This window comes from Acomys minous, assembly GCF_964271855.1.
Source record: "Acomys minous genome assembly, chromosome: 15".
Taxonomy (NCBI): Eukaryota; Metazoa; Chordata; class Mammalia; order Rodentia; family Muridae; genus Acomys; species Acomys minous.
The window spans coordinates 100,848,688-100,872,318 of record NC_140497.1 but is presented as its reverse complement, the minus strand read 5'-3'; the positions used below and the strand labels follow the sequence as shown (position 1 = coordinate 100,872,318).

General features: G+C 56.2%; 2 protein-coding genes across 9 annotated transcripts; one reads left to right on the top strand and one right to left on the bottom strand.

The window, feature by feature from the left end:
• Positions 1 to 1,304: 1,304 nt before the first annotated feature.
• On the bottom strand, positions 1,305 to 8,721 carry BABAM1 (BRISC and BRCA1 A complex member 1). Of its 4 annotated transcripts, XM_084760618.1 has the most exons (10): positions 8,577 to 8,721; positions 8,237 to 8,486; positions 7,240 to 7,592; positions 6,645 to 6,703; positions 5,620 to 5,740; positions 5,341 to 5,419; positions 3,795 to 3,819; positions 3,033 to 3,162; positions 2,864 to 2,950; positions 1,305 to 1,646 (listed from the first exon to the last, which is right to left on the bottom strand). In XM_084760618.1, exons 3-10 carry the CDS (start codon positions 7,540 to 7,542, stop codon positions 1,443 to 1,445), a joined length of 1,008 nt encoding a protein of 335 aa, XP_084616744.1. In that variant the 5' UTR covers positions 7,543 to 7,592; positions 8,237 to 8,486; positions 8,577 to 8,721; the 3' UTR covers positions 1,305 to 1,442. The 4 variants fall into 4 exon arrangements, with proteins under 4 accessions (XP_084616744.1, XP_084616742.1, XP_084616743.1 ...); XM_084760616.1 differs by having other exon boundaries at positions 8,233 to 8,655; XM_084760617.1 differs by having other exon boundaries at positions 8,275 to 8,655.
• A 1,288-nt stretch (positions 8,722 to 10,009) lies between these two features.
• Positions 10,010 to 21,677, top strand: USHBP1 (USH1 protein network component harmonin binding protein 1). Of its 5 annotated transcripts, none has more exons than XM_084760611.1 (13): positions 10,010 to 10,136; positions 10,359 to 10,519; positions 10,676 to 10,797; positions 11,017 to 11,452; positions 14,334 to 14,459; positions 16,017 to 16,150; positions 16,284 to 16,424; positions 16,886 to 17,053; positions 18,014 to 18,263; positions 20,013 to 20,249; positions 20,836 to 20,921; positions 21,044 to 21,166; positions 21,293 to 21,677. In XM_084760611.1, exons 2-13 carry the CDS (start codon positions 10,466 to 10,468, stop codon positions 21,468 to 21,470), a joined length of 2,055 nt encoding a protein of 684 aa, XP_084616737.1. In that variant the 5' UTR covers positions 10,010 to 10,136; positions 10,359 to 10,465; the 3' UTR covers positions 21,471 to 21,677. The 5 variants fall into 5 exon arrangements, with proteins under 5 accessions (XP_084616737.1, XP_084616739.1, XP_084616735.1 ...); XM_084760613.1 differs by having other exon boundaries at positions 10,025 to 10,244; positions 14,340 to 14,459; XM_084760609.1 differs by having other exon boundaries at positions 10,026 to 10,244.
• The last annotated feature ends 1,954 nt before the right edge of the window (positions 21,678 to 23,631 follow it).

Below are 23,631 nucleotides of genomic sequence, written 5' to 3'. Positions count from 1 at the left end.
AACTCACGGCCATCCTCCTGCCTTTCCCAGCCGAGTGCTGGGATCCAGCTCCCGAGAAACAGCATTGGACATCTCCAATCCAGCAGAGAGGCCTAGGACTGTCGCTTTGTGGGGAAGGGCTTTGAGAGAGCCAGCAAGGTGACACTACAGGTAAAGGTCGTTGCTGCCAAGCCGGACGACCCGAGTTCAATCCCCAGAACCCGCAGGTTGGAAAGAGCAAGCAAATTGACATCTACTAGCAAGCATACACACACACACACACAATTTCTAAAGTCTGCCCAGTAGTGGTGGCGTACGCCTTTTATCCCAGCACTCAAGAGACAAGAGGCAGGAGATCTCTATGTGTTCAAGCCCAGCCTGGTCTACAGAGTGAGTTCCAGGTAAGCCAGGCCTACATAGAGAAACCTTGTCTCCAAAACAAACATTTTTCTAAAGACCTTCATTTTCCTTATTTGCAAATGGGAGGACAGGGATCGACACTAAGTACCCAGTAAATGCAGGGCATGTGCTACCACGCCCTGGGAAACACTCACATTTTAAAAACTACCCCTACCACGCCTTTAATCCCAGCACTCGGGAGGCAGAGGCAGGCAGATCACTGAGTTTGAGGCCAGCCTGGTCTACAAAGTGAGTCCAGGACAGCCAAGGCTACACAGAGAAACCCTGTCTCGAAAAACAAAAAACAAAAAAAAATTACCACTACCATTCATGACGGAGAATACACACATGCACACTTGGGGGGGGGGGTGCTGACCTAGGACGGCCATCCTCCTCCCTCAGCCTCCCATATTAAAGCAAGCCCAACCCTCGCTCACTGCCACTTTGTGTTTTGCGTATGAAGAAGGTAGAGTGGGTGAGCGTCTCCGCCCTGGCCTGGGATGATGGGAGGGATCCTGGGCTTACCTTCCTCTTCTGGGCACCCGCTGTATGTCCCCACCCTGGCTTAGGCCATCAGGGTCCCGGGACCTGTGACTGCTCGAGGCCATGAGGCTACACAGGTTCAATCAGGGGTGACAGGTGTCACCTCAATCCACTTTCCATTTGGAGCCAGCACCCTTGGGTGTTCAGTCCCACCTACAATAGCTCTTCCATCTCTGAAGGACTTCCTTCAGGGGAGGACAGCTGGGGGTGGGTTGTGAAGGGAGCAGTACAGCCTGGATCACCAGACATGGCTGAGCCTGAAGCCACGCAGCACGGCCCCAATCACCCGGACACGGCTGGGCCTGAAGCCACACACTGCTGACTTGCTCAGCACCTGTTTTCTGTCACTCATAGACTAACAGCAGGTCTCAGTGTACCCAAAATGAGGGCAGGCTCAGAGGCCTCAGACTTTTATTCTGATGACCAAACGGTCCCAGGAAGAATAAATTTACAGGGGACTGAGTGGGTGTGGCCCAGGACGAGGGTGTAGGCGAGTTCTCCTCATGGTCACTGGTCACAGGTCACACGGTAGCCTCCCCCTCACCGGCCTCCTCGTCCTCCTCCAGCAGGCTGTAGCTCGCATGGGTCTGGCAGGGTCTCTGCAGCGGGTGGGCCAGCAGCTTGGCCATGCAGTTGTGCAGCTCAAGGGCGGGGCCAGCCAGTGCCACCTCATACTTGTAGCTGGTGCCCTTGGTGTCCAGGCTGCCCATGAAAGCGAACATGTCCTGCAGGGGCCGGCGAGGGGCTGTTCAGGGTTTGCTTTAGACCTTACAGGCCCTCCCTGTCCCTGGAGGCCTTCCAGAGGGAGGGGCATCTGGAGTGGGCTCTGAGGGGTGAAGACGAGTTGGCCAGGCCTGGAACTATTGCAGTTAACAGACATTCCCTGACACCCACCTCGCGCCTGGGGCCTGGCACTCTAGCAGCCCAGTGTGGGGCAGGAGGTGGCCTGCCGTGTGGACCGGAGCTCAAAACTCTACCACAGAAAGCTAAATGCAGCAGGGCACATTTAACCCCAGGTTACGCGGTGGCTATGGGCCAGCCAGGACAGCTGCGGAGCAGCAAGACCCTGCTTCAAGCCAGACAGGAGAGGCAAGGTCAACTCCCCACAGGAGGGCTTCTCCAGGGTTGGTGTTTTCACTCCTGTTGCCCAGGCTAGCCTCCTGCTGTATATCAGTTTCCTTCTAGAGTGAAACATTCCATCGTGCAGGGAAGTTCCTTAAGCAGGAAGGTAAACAGACCAAACGGCACCAGGAAGATCCTGAAACTGAGCCTTAGTCTCCACCCCCACCCGCACCCACCCCCCAGCCAGAAAAGTCCTTCTGAGACTAGTGAACAGCTGCAGAGAAGACTGAGATCAGACAAGTGACCAGCCCGGAATGTTCAGACCAGAGTCATTTGGCAGAAACCCCCTCAGGTCGCCATGCCTGAGGCCTCAGCCAGTCAGGTACTGCACTTAGGGGCGAGGGGCTGCAGTTTCAGGTGTGCATATGGAGTGTGTGTGCACGTGTGTGCGCACACGCTGAGGAGGTGCCTGGAGGTCAGAGTACAATCTTGGGAGTCGGTTGCCTCCTCCCATCACGCTGGTCCCGGGATTGAACTCGGGTCCTCAGGCAGCACCGTTACGTGACCCACACACCACAGTCGTAAACTCAAGTTCACGGATGTTAGCTCCCACTCAAGGTCACACAGCAAGTTCAGAGGTGAAGAAACAACGTGGGATGGGTGCAGAGTGACGATGGAGCCAGGGTAAGGTCAGGAAACGGGTGAGGTGCTAGGGATGGTGTGGCAGGGCCCGGCCCCTTCCCTGGGCTGCTCAAGCCACGGCCTCCCAAGTCCTCACCACCAGCTCAATGACCGGTAAAGAGCAGGGCGAGGTAGGCCCCAGTCAGGCCCGAGACGCCCCCAACCCCACCCACCCCCGTCCCCCGCCGCAGCGTCTCACCTTCCAGCTCAGCTCCTCGTCCTTCTCCTCGGCGCCGTTGTGGATGTAAACGATGTCGAAGAAGAAGTAGGGACACTGGAGCATCTTCTGCAGCGGGCGGGACGACACGGCAGGCTCCCACCGCGGCCTCTGGTGTCTAACCACTGCCCTCCCTTCCCCGCAGGCTCACCTTCATGGGCTCGGTCAGGGAGAACTGGGGCTGGCAGGGAGGGCGGCTGTAGACCAGGATGGTGCGCACCACGTAGGGGGGTGGGATGGTCTGCACGTTCTCGGTGACTGGCAGCTCGGTCTTCTGCTGGCTACAGAGGGGGAGGGCTCGGTACCCAGCTGCATCGCCCTAGCCCGGCCCCTTCCCCACAGGCTGGAGGGGGCTTCTCGGCTACATCAGCGCTGCTATCTCTAGGCTGAAGGCCACACCCAAGACCCTGGGGCCTGCATGTTAAACACAGAGCCAGGGCCAGGGCGACCCGGCTGGGCACCAGCAGCCAAGCCGGAAGATCGGAGTTCAATGCGGGTCACACCCCCACCAGGTGAAAGCAGAAAACGACCCTCACAAGCTGTTCCCCAGCCTCCACGCATGCGCTGTGGCACATATGCCCACACACAAAATACAGATAAAATGTAAAAAAGTAAAGAGCCCTTTAAAAAGTACTCCTCAAAGGCCAGCACGGTGGGGCATGCCTAATACCAGCACTCGGGAGGCGGACGCAGGCGGATCTCAGTGAGTTCGAGGCCACCCTGGTCTACAAAGCAATCCAGGTCAGCCAGGGCTACACAGAGGAACCCTGTCTCGAAAAACAAAAACAAACAAAAGTATTCTCAAAGGAAAAACGAATTCGAGCATCACTGGACAGCCTTAGGGGCTATCATCTGTCTGCACCTTGCTGGGGAGGGAACCCAGGGCCACACCCCACTCCACATGAGCACTCACATGAGGTTGAAGAGGCCTTCCAGATCTGGAGATATGCTAAGGATGAGGTGCCAGCTCGGAGGCAGAGGGCTTCCCTGACCTGGATCCTGGGAGGTGGTGGGCACCTCCCCCTGGGGCAGGCAGCATGTGCCCCACCCCACCCAGCACTGCACCTCTCCAAGCCTGCTTCCTCTCCCCCTGCGGCAGCCTGCGGTCCCCTGCCTGCCACAGCTTCACTGTTTCTTTAATTCTGGGGGAGTACCTTCCATGTCAGGGGCCACAGGCTGAAAGACACAGTTGTGGCTTTCTAGGCAAATATCACCATTAAGTGGGCACCAACTGTATACTGGCACTTGCTTGGGTGATGCTTTCCCTGGAGATCTGCTGACACCTGTCCCACCCAGGCTCAGGATGCCAGGCAATTGATGGAGCCTGGTTCCCGGTGGCTTTGGGGTTTGGCAGCCTTGTGTATTAACAGCCAGCTTTCTGTTGTTGCTTTTTCATTTTATTCATTCTTTTCTGATTTTGTGATTTTGAAAGAGTCTAGATTTGTAGCTAGCACTGGCCTGGAACTTGCAATCCTCCTGCCTCGGCTTTTTGACTCCTCCTAGAATGTCATACGTGGGCTATTCCATTTGTGGTCTCACTGGACACAACCAAAGCTGTGCTGGGCCTGGGTTCAGTTGCTCAGATGCTGGAGTGCTTGCAGCTCAATTTAGCATGCTCGCAGCTGTGTGGTACTCTAAGGCACACTGGCATGCCAGCGCTGTGGAGGTGGAGGCAGAAGCAGCAGCCCAAGGCTGGCCTCGGCTACACTTTGAATGCAAGGCTAGCCTCGGCTACACTGTGAATGCAAGGCTAGCCTCGGCTACGCTGTGAATGCAAGGCCAGCCTCGGCTATGCTGTGACTGCAAGGCCAGCCTCGGCTACGCTGTGACTGCAAGGCCAGCCTCGGCTACGCTGTGAATGCAAGGCCAGCCTCGGCTACGCTATGAATGCAAGGCCAGCCTCGGCTACGCTGTGAATGCAAGGCCAGCCTCGGCTACGCTGTGAATGCAAGGCCAGCCTCGGCTACGCTGTGAATGCAAGGCCAGCCTCGGCTACGCTGTGAATGCAAGGCCAGCCTCGGCTACATTGATGGGGGTGGTGCAGAGTGCACTCTTTTAATCCCAGGACCTGGTAGGCAGAGGCAGGTGGATCTCTGTGAGTGTGAACTAGTCTGGTCTACAGACAGCTGCATATGAGACTATATACGCAGGCTGCCGAGTGCTGGCTCACTACATAACTACTGAGAAAGAACTAAGGGCCATGGTTCTGAACCGCTGCCATGCTATTCTCAGAACACTGAGGCAGGAAGATCATGGTCCAACCTGGGCTACAAGCAAGACGACCCTGTGTCAAAAACCAACATCTACAGAAAAGTACTGATTCTGTGCCCTGGTGGGTTTTTTTTGTTTTGTTTTGTATTTTGGAAGCCCAACCTGGGCTCTGTGCTGGAGGGACCCCACAACCCTAATGAGACCCCATCCCGGTGTGAGGGGTGGGGCTAAGACAGCAAGAAGGATACTGAACGTGGAACAGGAAGCTGTCTCCAAGTCATACAGGCAGCTGCAGAGCTCTCGTGGGTCAGAGGTCAGGCCAGAAAGCTGCGGGGAAGGCAGGGCCTCAGTGCTTGGTCCTGGCCCTGGGGTCCCCAGAGTCCCTGACCCCCAGCCTCACCCAGGCCCTGAGGTCCCCAGGGTCCCTGCCCTCCAGCCTCACCCAGGCCCTGAGGTCCCCAGGGTCCCTGTCCCCCCAGCCTCACCCAGGCCCTGAGGTCCCCAGGGTCCCTGCCCTCCAGCCTCACCCAGGCACAGTCATTGTTCACTACGACCAAGGCGAACTCATGGCTCTTGTCAATCTTGTGCTTTGTGCGCACAAACATCTCCACCATCTTCTGAGACACGTTCAGGGCGTTTGTCCTGGAGCTGGGGGTGGGGGTGAGGGAGGACAGCGGCAGGGGTGACACAGGGTGACAGCCACTGGGCGCAGAGACTCAGGTGTCGCAGCTAGTCCTGGTTACCAACCCGACTACATGTGGAATTAACTAAGACCCAAGTGGCTGGGCGGGCACGCCCGTCAGGGACTGTTCTCATGGTTGAATCATGATGTCAAGGGTGAAGATCTGATCTTCTGAGGTGGAAAAATCCCCCCGAAATCTGGGCCACCCCTCGCTGGCTCGCTGTCCCTCTCACTAGCAAGTCCATCCCCGCACTGGCTGGAGAGCAGCTACCTCAGGACTGCGGAGCACCTTGCAGACCAGCTGAGCCATCGTCCCACCCCAAGGACCGAGGGAGCCCATGGGGGCCACTCTGATGAACCCCGTCCCACCCCAAGGACCGAGGGAGCCCATGGGGGCCACTCTGATGAACCCCGTCCATGCCTACGCTCATTCTGTTGGTTCTGCTCCTCTAGAGAACTCTAAGACACCAGGTTAGCCTCACCGTGTAGTGTAGGCTAGCCTCAAACTGGCATCCAAAGTACCATACTGCCCAGATGGACCCTGAACTCCTGACTGCATCTCTACCTCCAGGTGCTGGGACGGCAGGTGTGTGCACTGGCTCCTGAAGCCGGTCCGAGTGTGAGACTTGGTACCCCAGCTGCCAGGGCCACACAGAGCTCAGCAGCTTTCACCAACCGGAAGGTGGCCTGTCCCACCAGCCTGAGGGTCCCCTGGGGTCAGCTGGCTCCTAAACCTGTCACACATATGGACAGGAGTCTAGAAGGCCACAACCCTGAACTGTCAGTGTCCCGGACACCTGCATCCAATTGGGTGGAGCGAGGACCCTGTGCATTCTGAGCTGCCCGTGTCCAAGCCCAATGCTACGGTACCCATTGAAGGACTCCAGCTTTGGCATAGACATCTCCTCTGAAAGGTCCAAACAGATGATCTGAAACATAAACAAAAGATAGCGAGTACAGGACCAAAGCAGACAGAGCAAGGAGAGCCAGGGTGGGACCAGCCTGCGGCGCCCAAGAAAGGCTGGGGTCGTAGCTCGGGGCTGGGGCCCTACCTAGAGTCCCCCCAGGAAATGGTGAGTGACATATGTGGAGGTCCAGGTGCCATAACATAAAAAAAAAAAAAAAAAAAAAAAAAAAACGCCCGGGCATGGTGGCGCATATCTTTAATCCCAGCACTTGGGAGGCAGAGACAGGCGGATTGCTGTCAGTTCAAGGCCAGCCTGGTCTACAAAGTGAGTCTAGGACATCCAAGGCTACACAGAGAAACCCTGTCTCAAAAAAAACAAAACCAAGATAAATAAATAAATAAAAATAAAAATAAAAAACAATGTAAATTTAGTGACCCAGTGTGTGATGCCAGTGTAACCTATAGAAAACTGAGGCAACATCTTAGAGACTCTCACCAGGCAGGACTGCCTGTCTGAGCACCCCAGCCCCTCCATTCCCACCCAAGCCCCCTACATACCACTTTCTCTGGACAGTTGACTCTTGGTGTTCGAATCTGGACCTCAGGTGCTGGTGCTGGTACCTGCCAGGCCTTGGGCCCGGCTCCCGAGACACTGGCAGCCCCATCATCCACACTGGCTGCCTCGCCCTCGCCCTCGCTACGGCTGCCCACATTGGCCTGAGCCCCCAGGGCCCGGTCCTCAGCCCCCTCAGGGTTGGAGCGAGTGTGAGGCCTGGGCTCAGACGTAGGCTCCTCTCCTTCTTCCTCCTCTTCTTCCTCCTCCTCCTCCTCGGTGGGGCTGTTGGCCTCAGCCACTTCCATGGCTCCGGGGTGGTGGGATGGAGGCGGGACAGCAGAAGCCAGGATCCTGCCTGAAGAGTGTTTAAAGGTTGGGTTACTAGGAGAAGCTGAGCACAGGAGTCTGAAGGCTACAGAGCGGCTCCCTTAAGACAGAGTGCAGGACCCACCCTCGGGGAAGGAGGGAGCAGCTTTCTCACTTTCTGTGACAGTTCAGTGTGGTCCAGGCTGGACCTGTTATGTGGCTTAGGATGACCTGGTACCTCCGCATCCACCTCCTGCTGGCAGTGCAGCACCACACTGGTCTATGTGGTGCTGGGGATGGAGGCCCAGGGAGCCCTAGGCAAGCTCTGTACTCCCTGAGCCATAAGTACCCTACCTACTGCACTCTACCAACTGAGCCGCAAGCACTCGACCCACTGAGCCGCAAGCATCCTACCCACTGAGCCGCAAGCATCCTACCCACTGAGTCACAAGCACTCTACCCACTGAGCTACAAGCACTCTACCTACTGAGCTACATTCACTCTACCCACTGAGCCGCAAGCACTGGACCCACTAAGTCACAAGCACTCTACCTACTGAGCCAGAAGCATTCTACCCACTGAGCCGCAAGCACCCTACCTACTGAACCACAAGCACCCTACCCACTGAGCTATACACACTGTACCTACTGAGCTAAAAGCACCTACGCACTGAGCCACAAGCACTGTACCCACTGAAGCGTGGCCCAACGTTAGCTCTCCACTGCTCGCACCGAGCAGACACACGCGGCTGCCCGGTCACCGGGCGCTGCAGAGGTTGGCCTGCGGCTGCCCACAGCTCCTCCCGAGGTGGCGAGTTCGGTCACCCGAGGCTCCAGCGCGTGGGTCGCTGGGTCGTGCACGGGAGCGAGGCCAGGCCCCGGGTAGGCACGTCCCGTCTCGGGACCTCACAGCCCCCAGCTCCTCACGTGGGACGAACCTGGAGCTGCGGCAAGGCGGGTCGCAGTCAGCCCACGGCGACACGGAGCCCGCACCCGTCCACACCGCTGCAGGTCCCACCCCGCAGCCTGGGTACCGCAGCCAGTCAATCACTGGGGTCTAGGCAGCCGCCATCTCCCTGACCGGAAGTGTGTGAGTTCTGCCAAGACGCCTTCTGGGAAATGTAGTTCAGCGGCCTCGGGACACGGAAGCTGATAGGCTGAGGCGATCCTAGGCGTGCAGCTTAGAGGAAAACAAGCTGGAGTATGGTTCAAGGGTGTGGGTGTGACCCTTGGGTTGAAGCAAGATTGGGCGGAGCTTGGAGTTCTGGCTTAATCAGACTGTGGTTGTCAAGGCTCCTGCTGTGATAGGGCAGGAGTCCGAGCTAGGCGGGACCAACTGATGATTGACGGGGTAGGACACAGCTTGGTCTTGCCAAGGGCCTCTCAGTTACTTATTTTACATATGTTGGCATGGGTTGGCGGTGCACACCTGTCATCCCAACACTCCAGAGGCCCGAAGACGAAGATCAGGCATGTAGGCAAGCCTGGGCTATGTCTAAGAACCAAAATGTAAAGAAAAAGTAAAAAGAAGCCAGCAGACAGACACACTGTACACAGCCTCATGCTGCATCAACGCCTGAGCACAGCTGAAGGGAAACGCTGCGGGCCGCTGAACAGGTGCAGGCGCTTGTCGTCAAGCCTGAAGACCTGAGTTCGATCCGAGAGAACCGATTTCCACGAGAAGTCTGCTGACCTCCACACGTGCATGTAGCTTACCCACCACAGACACAAATAAATAGAGCAAAGTAATGAAAAATAAGATATATACCGCCCGGCAGTGGTGGCGCACGCCTTTAACCCCAACACTTGTGAGGCAGAGGCAGGCGGATCGCTGTGAGTTCGAGGCCAGCCTGGTCTACAAAGTGAGTCCAGGCTAGTCAAGGCTACACAGAGAAACTCTCTCATAAAGACAAAAAGCAAAACAAAACAAACAAACAAAACAAGATCTATGCCAATATTGGAGCCCACTCACTTCTACAGTTTTGGTTTTGTTTTTAGAAACACACAAAAATAAAAATAATAAGCCGGGCGTGGTGGCGCATGCCTTTAATCCCAGCACTTGGGAGGCAGAGGCAGGTGGATCGCTGTGAGTTCGAGGCCAGCCTGGACTACAAAGTGAGTCCAGGACAGTCAAGTCAAGGCTACACAGAGAAACCCTGTCTCGGAAAACCAAAAAAAATTAAATAAATAAAATAAAATAAAATTTAAAAAATTAAAATAATAAAGGAAGAAAAAAAAAGACTTTAACAGTGGAGTGAGCCCTGGTGACGCGGGGGTGGGGGGGGCGCCTGAGAAACCCAAATTGGAAATGGAGAGGCTATAGGTCTGGGGCTGGGGGGCGGGGCTGGCATCTTGAAGTGGGACAAGAGTCCTGTCCCGGGCCGGAGGAAGCCGGCATCCTGGAGAAGGAAACAAGACAATAACTGGCCATGTGACCAGGGCAGAGGGGCTTCCTGTTTCCCAGCCACCTCCCAAGCCAGCCTTGGCCAGCGCAACCTCAGTGGCCATTGGATGACCTGAGATGTGCCCAGGAGCTCAGGCCTTTCCCAAGGTGGCCTGGAGCAGCAGAGCAGAGGGCGGCACCGCCCCCCAGGGTGAGGGAGTTTGGTGCTAGAAGAAGCCTGGAAGGAAAGCAGATTTTTAGGGGGGGGAGGACGCAGAGAAGAGAGGTGCACTCAGGCAGCTGAGAGGAGAACTGCCAGGTAGAGACGGGGTGGGTTGTAGGGGGCAAACGGACGAGGGGTGGGCGCCATAGAGAGGGGCATTCAAATATTCCAATGTGTTCAATCAACACAGACGACCCAATACTCCTACAGGAAAACCAAAACCAAACCAAAACAACAACAACAACAAAAACCCCAAGGACCCCAAGGTGACAAAGGCAAGAGGGGAGAGCAGGCTGTAGTCCGGGGAGAAGAAGGCCATGAGTGCCCGGGCTACACGGCCCCGAAGCCGCCGAGGAAGGCATCCTCCGCCTGTAAGTGTGCCCTTCTGCCTGCCACACCCACCTCCAGGGGTCCTGGGAGGCCAGGCCTGCGTGGCTGCATGGCTAGGAAGCTGTGGTCCTCCGCAAGGGGAGCTGCACCTGATGCCTGAGAGCCTGTGGGTGGGTGGGGGGCGGGGCCATTCGCAGGTGGAGCTGGACCCCGTGGCTGAGAGCTCAGAGGAGGTGGAGGCCACCGGTGGGAGTTTCGAGGCCAAACCTGAGCTGCTTCGGGAGCACTTGGACCCTGAGCAGAGGGACCCAGGCAGCCGGTAGGTCACATTCAGTATGTTCCCCCTGGGCCAGCTGGGCACCGCACAAGTTTGCCCCCTGCCCCCAAGCACCTGCAGTAACCCCGCATTCACTTTTCCTTCCCTTCCTTTTCCTCCTTCAAGCCTCGCAGCTCACTTACTGCTCACCCTCTTCCCAGGGACCCTGGGGTCTGGCCGTCTGTCTTCCGGGCCCCACTTGAGCCTCGGTTATCTTCACAGGACCGAGGATGATTGCGCTGTGGGATACCGTGAGGCCCTTCCCTGGAGCCTGGAGGAACCGTGCGATCCTGAGGTGGGAGCCCGCCAGGCCCCGCAGGCAGCCCCCCTGGATGCTGGCCCTGCTGAGACATCAGCACCCAACGTGTTTGAGACCCTGCAGTGCAGGCTGAGCTCCCTCGAGGCAGCGGTGGCCGCGTGGCGCCACCGCCCCCTGAGCGTCCCAAGGCCGGTGGATACAGAAGACAGAGACGAGGGGGCCCCAGGGTCCTCTGCTGATCAGGAAGAAGCCGCTGGGCCGGAGCAGCAGGAGGCAGCTCGCCTCATAGAGAGGAACGCCTGGCTGCGACTGGCCCTGGGCAGCCGAGAGGATGAGCTGGTGTCCACTCACGCTTCCCTGAAGGATGCCCAGGCAGAGAAGGCGACTCTGCAGAGAAAGGTGAGCTGGGGGCTCATGGAGGAGGCAGATCCTGCCTCAGGAAGGGATGCACATTTACTCAGTCAACAATGACATGATGGTGGTGACCAAGGAAGACAGCAAAATGAAAGAGGGGGAGCGAGGCCCAGATGACTGTAGGACAGAGGGGAGCAGGCAGGGTATACCCCATAATCTCAGCACTCAGGAAACTGAGGAGGGGACAATCTCTAGTCAGAGGCTGGTCCTGGCCAAGACGAAGGCCATATTCAGACCAGCCTGGGTTGCAGACCCTGTGTCAATTTTTTCCTGTTTTTTGTTTGTTTGTTTGTTTGCTTGCTTGCTTGCTTGTTTTGTTTTTTTTCAAGACAGAGTTTCTCTGTGTAGCCTTGGCTGTCCTGGACTCACTTTCTAGACTAGGCTGGCCTTGAACTCATAGAGATTCACCTGCCTCTGCCTCCCCCAGTGCTGGGATCACAAGAGTGAACTATGGCGCTCCCCACTTTCTTGTTTGTTTTTTAAAAGGTTCAGAGTACCTCAATGGTAGAGATTTTGCCTAGACTGCTTGAGACCCTGGGAACACACACACAGAGAGAGAGAGAGAGAGAGAGAGAGAGAGAGAGAGAGAGAGAGAGAGAGAGAGAGAAGAGGAGAATCCTGTCTTAGGGTTTCTACTGCTGTGATAAAATACCAATTGGTGAGGAAGAGATTTCTTTCATCTAGAACTCTCAGGTCCTCTCCATCACTGAGGGAAGCCAAGGCAGGAACCATGAGGCAGGAGCTGATGCAGAACCATGGAGGGAGGGTGCTGCTCACTGGCTTGCTCTGTATGGATTGCTCCACTGCCCCACCCACAGTGAGCTGGGCCCTCCCCCAGGACCACAGCCCAGGCACAGCCCCGCCCACAGTGAGCTGGACCCTCCCCCAGGACCACCCGCCCAGGCACGGCCCCTCCCACAGTGAGCTGGGCCCTCCCCCAGGACCACAGCCCAGGCATGGCCCCGCCCACAGTGAGCTGGGCCCTCTCCCAGGACCACAGCCCAGGCACAGCCCCGCCCACAGTGAGCTGGGCCCTCCCCCAGGACCACCAGCCCAGGCATGGCCCCGCCCACAGTGAGCTGGGCCCTCCCCCAGGACAACAGCCCAGGCATGACCCCGCCCACAGTGAGCTGGGCCCTCCCCCAGGACCACCAGCCCAGGCATGGCCCCGCCCACAGTGAGCTGGGCCCTCCCCCAGGACCACCAGCCCAGGCATGGCCCCGCCCACAGTGAGCTGGGCCCTCCCCCAGGACAACAGCCCAGGCATGACCCCGCCCACAGTGAGCTGGACCCTCCCCAGGACCACCAGCCCAGGCATGGCCCCGCCCACAGTGAGCTGGGCCCTCCCCCAGGACCACCAGCCCAGGCACGGCCCCGCCCACAGTGAGCTGGGCCCTCCCCCAGGACCACAGCCCAGGCACGGCCCCGCCCCATCAAAAATCAGTTAAGAAAATGTACACAGCTCCATACAGGGGGAGCATTTTCTCAATTGTGGTCCCTCTTCCAAAATGTTTCCAGCTGATGTCAAGTTCACACAAACCGGTACAAATCCCGAGCTCAAAGTGGCTGGGTTAGGAGATGAAGGTGAAGGGGTGGCGGCCATGTATGCCTGATGTTGAGAGCTGGGCAGGACGAGCAACTGTGCTCTGCTTGTGCTGGGAGCCTCAGAGAGTTCTGGGTTCTGAGGGGAACCGACCTGCTACAGGTGTTCCCTTGCGCCATCTGCTGACCGTGGGGGGAACGGTCTGGTGATGGACCATAATCCTGATGGCGGGCGAGCAGTGGTGCAGGCGCCTAGTGGAAGTGGTGGAGGACACCAGAAATGGGCAGATTTTAAGGGATGTTAAGCCCAGATGTGGTGGGACAAGCCTGAAATGGAAAGAACTTCAGAGGCTGAGACAAGAGGATCACAATTTAGCACTAACTTTGACAAGCTAGGCAAACATCTTAAAACAGAAGTAAAAACAGGACTAAGGCAAGTATATATTACAGAGCCCTGCCTAGAATCACCATAAGGGGCTGGGGCCATAGCTCAGGGATGGAGCCTCTGCCTAGAATCCCCCAGTGAAGGGCTGGGGGCGTGGTTCAGGGGTGGAGCCCCTGCCTAGAATCCCCCAGTGAAGGGCTGGGGGCGTGGTTCAGGGGTGGAGCTCCGCCTAGATTCCCCCCAGTGAGGGGCTGGAACGTGGCTCTGCACTTGGCTTGCAGAGGTTCCTCTCACCAACATAAAAACGAAATTCTCCTTTCTGAGTGTGGTGGTGCACACTTGAAATCCCAGCTTCTTGGGAGGCTGAGGCGAGAGGATGGCTTCAGCTGAGGAGATCCAGATGGCCGTGAGAAACAGAGTCTCCTAAAAATTTAGAAAGGAAAAAATGAAGTGCTGGAGAGAGGCTCAGCAGTCAAGAGAGATGGATGCTCTTTCAGAGGACAGGGATTCAATTTCCAGCACCCACATGGCAGCTTAAAACTGTCTGTGACTCCAGTTCCAGGGGACCGGACACTCTCACACAGGCACACATGCAGGCAAAACACCAGTGCATATAAAATAATAAAAATCCCAGCACTCGGGAGGCAGAGGCAGGTAGATCTCTGAATCCGAGGCTAGCCTGGTCTACAAAGTGAGCCCAGGACAGCCAAGGCTACCCTGAGAAACCTTGTCTCAAAAAAATAAATAAAAATAAATCTTAAAAAAATATTATAAAACGGCAGTTGTCCCCCTCCCCCCCCCATCCCAATGCCAATCACTGCCCTGGTTGGGTGTTGAGTGGCAGAAGGGGGCCTGTCCTGGGTCCCATGGACAGGGCTCCTGTTGCTGTAGAGAACTCGGGGTGCATGAAGCTACAGCCTGAGACCCCATCGTTGGCAGGTGCAGGAGCTGGAGGATTCCCTGACACGGCTAGAGGCCTCCCCACCTCCCTCCACCCTCCGAGTCCGGCATACAAACAGCAACTCCAGCAGTTCTGGGGCAGAAGGGGAAACCTGCACGCCTCAGGTAAGCCTGGAGCCTCTGAGCCCGGGTTATGATGTCCTTGGCTTTTCTGTGTGTGTGTGTGTGTGTGTGTCTGTGTGTGTTGTGGGGGGAGGTTTAGGCTGCAATGTGTGCTTCATGGGAGTCCATAGTTTAGTATAACAGAACGTTTTCTTGGAGAGACACCACACACATCAACTCACCACAGATAGGGACCCATGACACGTCAAAGTATGGACACCACCAAAGTCCAACTTGGTGAACCAATGAGTTTTGCTGGTGCTACATACAGGATTATGGGTGAGGGGTTACTTACAGGAGCCAAAATGACTCAAAGGCAGCTGCATTACCAAAGCCTAGCTCAGCATGGATGATGGCCCGTGAAAGCTGGGAACCTGGGGCTCACTGCAGAGATGCAGGTAGGAGAGTGCCCCGCCTTAGTTACTGTGATCTAAACTGCTCCCAGGCAGAAAGTCTGGTCTCCCAGTTTTCTTTGCAGCTGTTTACTAGTCGTAGATGGACTGTTCTTCCTCTGGCTAGGCGGGGCCTAGAGCATGTGCTCAGTTCCAGGGACTTCCTGAGGCTTTTTGTTGTTGTTTACTGTCCTGCTTAAGGAGCTTTCTTGCAACATGAAACGTTTCTATCTTGGAGGAAACTGTTCATACAACCCATAGTATCTGAAAAAGCCTAAACAGGGCTTGGAAAATGGCTCAGTGCTTAGGGCTGCTAGCTGCTCTCACAGAGGACCTGAGTTCAGTTCCCAGCACCCAAACGGCAGCTCACAGTCATCAGTAACTATGGTTTCAGGGCATCTGCTGCCTTCTTCAGGGTTCCACAGGCACCAAGCATGCAGAGATGCACAGACAGACATGCAGGCAAACACCCATACAGGTAAAATTAAGGTAAAAAAGAAAAAGCTTAAATCACCAGGTTGGAGGTTCAAAGCTGTTTAGGGGCCTGAGAAAGAATGATCATGGCCAATTAATTTCGTGAGACCCTGTCTCCAGATTTAAAAAAAAAAAAGTGAGATGACTCAGCTTCTAGTGGTACCTGCTGCCAAGCCTGCTGACGTGGGTTCAATCCCTGGGATCCACAAAGTGGAAAGAGAGAAATGACTTTCACAAGTTGTCCCCTGACATTTATTCATGTGCCAATGGTGTACACACACACACACACACACACACACACACACACATGCATGTACAGACAGACATCATGCATACATCTGATATGTGTGTACCACCCACACACACACACACACACACACAAAACAAACTAACGTTTCAGCTCTACTTCAGTGCTAAACCAGATGTGTAACATGATCCAAGGCCCTGGTTCAACCCTAAGCCTTCAAAAAGAGAGAGAAAAAAAAAACCAACAACACCTCTAAGGCTTCATGACAGGGTTTCTCTGTGTAGCCTTGGCTGTCCTGGACTCACTTTGTAGACCATGCTGGCCCTGAGCTCGTAGTGATCCACCTGCCTCTGCCTCCCCAGTGCTGGGATTAAAGGCGTGCACCACCACACCCGGCCACCTCTTAGGCTTTTGATGACAGGAAGCTAAGTCGTATCTTCCTGGCAGGACTCTCCTGTGGTTCGCCCGCTCCACCAGCGCCTCCGGAGTGACTCCAGTACCCAGATCTTTGGATGTCTTTCTACACAGCATCCAGCTCCAGAGACGCACCTCATGGAAGACCAGATACAGCAACTCCAGGGGTGGGCAGCTACGTTACGGCTGCTGAGCTTTTAAGGGCACCACACCACCTGTCACTGGGTTGTGAGGGTGGGGGAATGGCTCCAACTGACTGGAGCCTCACTTATCTTCCTCATCACCCACCTTTGGAGGCAGGAGCATTGAGAAGTTGAAGTGTTTCAACCGCCTCCTGCTGGCTGTGCTCCAGAGCTACAAGGGCCGATGTGAGAGCCTCAGCATGCAGCTGGGCCAGCGGGAGGCCGAGGCCACAGCCCTACGCCTGGCCCTGCAGTATAGGTCTGTGCCTGCTCCCAGTGATGGTGGTGGCTGGGGGTGGGGCAGGGCTGCACCCCAGGATGTGCAGAGGGACACAGGACCTTCAGAAGGCACTTTGCCTCACCATAAGGTCTTGCTCTGAACCCACAAAGCATGGAGGATGGGTGGTGTCTTTTTTTTTTTTTTTTTTTCGAGACAGGGTTTCTCTGTGTAGTCTTGGCCATCCTGGACTCACTTTGTAGACCAGGCTGGCCTCGAACTCACAGTGATCCGCCTGCCTCTGCCTCCCGAGTGCTGGGATTAAAGGCGTGCGCCACCACGCCTGGCTCGGGTAGTGTCTTTTTATGGTTTGTTGTTGTGTGTTTACTTGAGACAGAGCCTCACTGCATAGCCCAGGCTGACCTGGAACACTCTATGTAGACCAGGCCTACCTATGCCGGGCTTGGGGCTCCATGTTGAGACATTCAGAACCTGTCCCACAGTGAGGATTGTGAGGAGGCATACGGGGTGCTGCTTGCTCTGAGGACAGCTGGCTCAGGAGCTGGAGCTGATGCCACCAAGGGTGACCTACAGGCTGCTGAGAAGGAAGCACGTCGGCTGCTGATGAAGAGTGAAGCAGCCATGGATGGAGAGGAGGCACCGCAGCCCAGGTACCTGCAGGAAGCACAAGAGCATGCTGGTCCATGAGGGTGACGGAGGCGTATCCCGGAGCCTGCTGCACAGGGGTCGCCGTCACTGCCCAGGGTTGGCTCAGAGTTCATCATGTTTGAGTGGAACAAGGCCTGACTAGAGTAGGTTACTCAGTGGCACCAAGTATGGTGACACAAGCCTTTGATCCCAGCACATAGGAGGCAGAGTTTGAGGAGTGTACGGTCAGCCTGGTTTACACCGCAAGACCCCGTCTAAAATAAACAAATACCAGACACACATACTATACACAAAGCATCAAGTACCCTCGCACTGACCCTGGTTTCAGCCTCTAAAACTGGAGGGGGAAAAAAACAGTGAAGAGAAGTTTATTAAGTTTATTAGGTCATTATTAAGCGCTGGCTCACAGCTTCAGATGTGTCAATCCATTATGGCAGTCAGGAAGTAAAGAACAGGTGTACAGGAAGTGACCAAGACATGATGTAGCCCCAAAGGAAGGTGCCACTGGTGACACGTTGTGTGGACCTGGCAGGGTTATCAATACACTTAAAATAGCGTGCGTCACAGCTCCCGGCTTTGTCTCTGCACTGGGAGTCTTAGCTGCCAGGACAGCCTCCTTGTCTGGTATGAGCTGTCCACACTACAGAATAAAATTCAAACTCCTGGCATGGTTACCACTGAGGCTCCACCATCTTGCTATGCATCTGAGAGTGACCTTGAACCCCTGACCCTCCCGCCTCCACCTCCTGAGAGCCAGTGTGTCTATATTGTGCCAGGCATTGGATCTCACGCATGCTAAGCAAGCTGTCTATGGACTGAGCTACAAGCACTCTCCTGACTGAGTGCCAGCACCTGCCATGTCATTGTGCTGGAAGGCTGTCTTCTTCCTATAGGTTGTGCTTGGATGCTGTTGGCTCCTCAGAGCTGAGTGTGGAAATAGGTTGGCCTCTCCTCTCTTACAGCCCAGAGGGCAGCAGTGTGGACACGCCTACCCCACAGGAACTGGCTGCTCGGCTGCATGGCCGTGTCCAGCATCTCCGCGAACGGTGGGCTCTGGTGAAGGTCCCCCCAGTGCTTGGCCCTGCCACTCCACCCAGGCCCACAATGCCCCACGCGGAAGCAACAGTGCAGGCCGTTCTGGAGATCCAACCCGGCCCTGCCCTGCCCAGGCTGGGGAAGTCTCAGATCCAGCGGGACCTAGCGGCTACTCGGGTAGGAATGTGCTGAGACTGTCACAGCAAACCCTTGATGATGTCACTGGAGACCTGCAGGAGGCAGAGTATCCCTTGAGTAGGGAGCTGTGTTCCCATACGGAGAATTGGAGTTGAGGTTTTGAGGGATGCATAGGAGTTTGTCCTCCTGATTGGGTTTTCCGTAAGATTGTATAAGTTTCCTTTGTATTTCTATGATGAAATCCCTGACACGTGCCATTTCAGGAAGGAAGATTTGTTCTGACGTGGTTGACAGCTCCAGGGAGCGGCCCACTGTGTCAGGGAAGTGGTGACTCCCAGAGGGAGGCAGCTGGTTCACGTTGCCTCTGCAGTTAGGACACAGAGCAAGATTGCTTCAACTCACTTCTTATTCTGCCCAGGACCCCAACCCAGGTGTCCCCAGGTCTAGTACCCTAATTTAGGTGCTCCGTCATAGGCATATCCACCAGGTTGGGTGAGTCTGTCTTCCTAGCATCCTCTTCCTGTGGGACATGTTGGGCTGCAGCCAGAGTGAGGCGTTCCTGTGCCTGGGGGCAGGGTGGCTCAGTAGTGTAGCACTTGCCTAGCAGAAGTGAGCACCCTCTTCCTCCTTGTTCCCGCCCCCCCCACTCCCATCCCCCACCCCCATCCACAGCACTGGGCTCTGAGACAAGCATCAGGACCCTTGGGCTGAGCTCCACAGTGAGACCAGGTCTCAAAATGTACAGTAAGTGCCAGGTGTGGTGGTGGCGCACACCTTTAATCCCAGCACTCCGGAGGCAGAGGCAGGGGAATCACTGAGTTTGAGGCCAGCCTGGTCTACAAAGCAATTCTAGGACAGCCAGGGCTACACAGAGAAACCTTGTCTCAAAAAAAAATCAAAAACAAAAAACAAAACCCCCAAAAATGTAGCTGAATAGTGGTGGCGCACACCTTTAATCCCAGCAAGAGGCAGAGGCAGGCAGATCTCTGTGGGTTCTGAGGACAGCCTGGTCTACAGAGCGAGTCCAGGACAGCCAGGGCTACACAGAGAATCCTAGTCATAGAAAAAAAAAAAAAGTAAAAGATAGGAGAATTGGGCTGAAGAGACGGCTCAGTGTTTAAGTGTGCTGGCTGTTCTTACAGAGGATCAGGGTTCAGATCCCAGCACCCACATGGAGGTTCACAGACGCTCAACTCCCGCTCCATCCAGGTGCTGTGACGCCCCCTTCTGGCCTCTCCAACACTGCACTCACGTTGCAACCCCACATGTAGCCCTGGCTACTTACAATGCTCTGTGAACATGAGGCTGGTCTTGAACTCACAGAGATCCACCTGCCTCTGCCTCCAGTGCTGGGGGCGGAGTAAAGCCTGCACTATTGTCTCTCTCTCTCTCCCTCCCTCCCTCCCTCTCTCTCTCTCTCTCTCTTTCTTGTTTTTGTTTTGTTTTGGTTTGGTTTGGTTTTCGAGACAGGGTCTCTCTGTGTAGCCTTTGCTGTCCTGGACTCACTTTGTAGACCGGGCTGGCCTTGAACTCAGCGATCCACCTGCCTCTGCCTCCCGAGTGCTGGGACTAAAGGCGTGCGCCACCACGCCCGGCTATCCTCCTTCTCATAAAATAAATTTCAAAAAACAGAGCAAAAAGAGGTGCCGCCTGAGAAATTCTAGAAGGTTCCACAATGTTATTTCCCCAGCTGTGACTTTTACAAGAGGAAGGTTTTTCCCGGCCTCCGAGGGCACCCCCGGGGGCCTCAGTTTCCCCAGCAGCTGACTCCAGCCCCCACCTCTCCAGGACGGTCTGGCCGAGCTGGTGCTGAGGCTGCAGCTTGCTCGGCGGGAGAAGCGCGGGCTGGAGCTGCGGGAGGCGGCTCTGCGCGCCCAGGGCCCCGCCCACCTGCTGCTCCTGGAGCAGCTTCGCTGGGAGCAGGCTCACCTCGCAGGCGCCCGCAGCAGCGGGGGTAGCAGCGAGGACCCGAGTAGTGAGGAGGAGGAGGTAGAGGACCGAGAGGAGGGGCAGCAGCACTACCAGGTACGACTCCTGCCATCCCCCATCCTGCCCGAGGCGGGCTGCAGGGCGCTGGATGCTTTTGCTGAGGCCGCAGGTTCGAGTCTCAGCGCCCCCAGGACGGTGTTCAGGCGCATCTCTCTTAACTGTAGCTCTAGAGCATCCTATGTCCTGTTCTGGCCTCTGTGGGCACTGCACGCACATGGTTGTGCACGACATACACTCCTGTGACCCACAGCTTCTCCTTGTGATCCAGGCTTCACCCAACCCGCCTAAAGGTCAACATTTCTGAGACTCACAACCCCTGCTAGCGGTTTTTCCCTTTATAAGCCCGTTACCCTTGAAGCTCAGCGCCACTCTCCTATCCTGTTGCTTCGGGAAGGGTGTGACCCGAGCTCGAGTCCGTAATACAGGACCCTGTGTTTGTTGCATCAGTATGGAGTCCTGGTGGTCATTTTCGGGGTCTCGTGATCTGGGAAATCTGGGCATTACACAAACATGTATACATGTAATAACTTAAAATAATAGGCTTTGGCCAGGATCTGGGTGCCTTCAATGCCCAGCCTAGGGTGAGTCCAGCGCATTCTGTCCCACCCACGCCCTCCCTTAGGTCCCTCATGCCCTCCCGGGTGGCCAAATGGGCAGAGCGTGGGACTCTGAGAATGTATCCCAGGAACTGTCAGCATCCCTGGCCAGGTGGGTGTCAGGGCCTGGTGGGGCTGGGGTGGATGTGGCTGGGGGCACTGCATACAGCAGACGCCGAGGTGTGGTGGGGAGGACAGAGGACAGGGCTGAGATGGCCTCTCGAACCCTTGCAGGGCGGTGGACCTGCGGGCACAGCTGCAGTCCCTGCGTCGGCAGCTGGAACACGTGGCTCAGAAGGGCCGTACCAGACGTGCTCAGAGTGCGGAGCTGAACAGAGAGCTGTGCAAGGCTCACAGGTGCGGCTCGGGCCGGCTGAGAAGCACCCCAGCACTCTCTGGGGCTCGGTTCCCCCGCTTCTAAGAAGGCAAGCCCATGGGACCGTGTCCCAGTTCAGCCAGGCATCTCCCCCCTCCTGCTTGCAGCGCTCTGGCCTTGGCCTTCAGAGGAGCCCACCGGAAGCAAGAAGAGCAACGCCGGAAGTTGGAGCAGCAGGTGGCTCGGATGCAGGTCCAGCAGGCAGAGGAGCTGGCGGTGCTGGCAGCCACCGCCAGGGCCCTGGGGAAGCACGGGGCTCCCCAGCCAGCCCAGACGTTCCTGTAGGACCCGGACCAAGTCTGCATGGGGCACACAGGGGTGGCGGGCTGGAGAGCAGGCTCAGCAGTTAGGAGCGCATTCTGCTCTCCTAACTTTGGTTCCTTTGCCAGACTCAGCAGCCACTGCGATTCTGTCTCCCCCTTCTGGCCTCTGCACTAATGTGCACATGCCGCACTCATACACGCGTGCAATTAAACAAAACAGTGTACCACCTGTCCTTTGCTCCTGGCGCCCGAGCATCTTCCCAAGAGGGGACTGAGGTGGGAAGGGTTCAGGTTAGCGGCATGGATGGGAGGTTTGTTCCCTGGGGAGGAATCTCAGACTGCTTTGGGACATGCATTTTAGAGGAAATAGAAGGCTCTTGCCTGTTGCTCCCGCCTGAAGCCCTCAGACCTGCCTCTGCCTGCTCATCCCTCAAGCCTGTGTGGACGTGGCGGGTTCCATCCCGCCTTACCAAGCAGTGGGAGGTTTCTGCAGAGCTCTGCAGGAGAAGACAGCACTGGCTGGGCAGAGTGCTGGCCTAGCATGCACAGGGCCCTGGGTTGTGTCCCCAGTGCCTACCCGCGACCCCAGCACTTAGTTTATGGCTATCCTTGATTGACTACATAGTTTAAGGACAGCCTGGACTGAGGCAGCGTCTAAGAAAGAAATGAGTGAGGCGTTGGAGACGTGGCTCAGTGTTTAAGTGCACAGGCACAAATGCAGGCAAAACACAAATACTCCTACATAGAAAAACAGAAATAATATGATGAGTGAGTAAATAAGAAGATAAAAACTGAAACTGACCAGATGGCTTGTTGGACAAAGGGGCTTGCTGCTAAGTGTGGCAATCTGAGATCTGAGTTCAAATCCCAGACCCTACATAAAAGTGGAAGAGAGAACAGGCTTCACAGAGTTGTTTTCTAGCCTACACAGGATAACCCTGTGTGTCCACAAACACTTTCTTTTTTTCTTTTTTCTTTTTGAGGCCCTGGAGAGATACCTCAGCCATTGAGAGCATTTACTGCTCTCGCAGAGGAGCAGAGTCCAGTTTCCAGAGTCCACAGAACAAGCCGCCTGTGACTCTGGCTCCAGGGGACCTGGATCCAGCCTCCTGGGGCTCACACACACAGACACACACAATTTAAAACACTAAAATGAAATGTAATGTCATGCTATGGCAGCGAGCCTCTGAGTGGGGATATCTGGGACACAGACAGAAAGGGGCTCCTGGGTGTGTGTGTGTCTGTGTGTGTGTGTGTGTCTGTAATATGTGTGTCTGTGTGTGAATGTGTCTGTAGTGTGTGTGCTAGCAGCAGCTGACTGAGTAGCAGTGTACAAGGCCACACCCCTGGCTTCAGGGACTGAGCTGGGGTTTAGCTTTCCCCACCCCCGCAGGCTGAAACCTTCAGTGCAGGGCTAGCTTGCAAGCCACACCTGTGCAGGTGTGCAGAACAGCTGTGTGTCCTCTGCTGGCCACAGTGCCTGCCCCAGGGCCACACGAGTCAGAGGCTGGGTCTCCCCTGGGGCTGGGACCTGTGCTTGCACATCACTCTGTGGGCTCTGAGGGATAAGGACGTGTGAGGCACACTTGCTGGTGTGTGTGGGAGCTGCCCCTCATCTCCCGTTTCCCCCCTCCACCTGCAGGCCCTGGGAATGGGGAACCCAGCTTGGCGGCAAACACCTCTGCCTGGCTGACCCAAGTCTACACAGCTTAGCTAGCCTTCAGCCAGCAGACTTTAGTGGTCAGCCAAGGTCGCCTGGGAGTGGGGGGCGGCGGTTCCCAGGCCGCCTCAGCAGTATCTGGCTGTTCCCACGGGCATCCCAGCAGCAGATGGGCCCAGTGTCTTTGTCCCTGGGTCTTCGGCAGCCACAAGGTCAAATGTCACCTCGGGGCCACGGGCAGGGGTTATGGGGGCGGGGCCCGGCCCGGCCCACCCTCGCTTGGGCCCCAAGATCAGGAGGGTGGTAGGGCTGCTGGGACAGGGCTGTATGCTTCTGGGGCTCACCTTCCCCACCCCAAACTCTTCCTTTTGGACTAGTCTTCCAAGGTCCCTGTTTATATAAACTTCGGTGACCCAGTTCCCCCCACTTCCAGAGCCTTCTTTCCTCCAACCCCCTCCCCATCGTTTCTTGAGATAGTACCACCAAGTCCAGTCTAGGGCTGTCCTCATCCCCCAAAACCAAC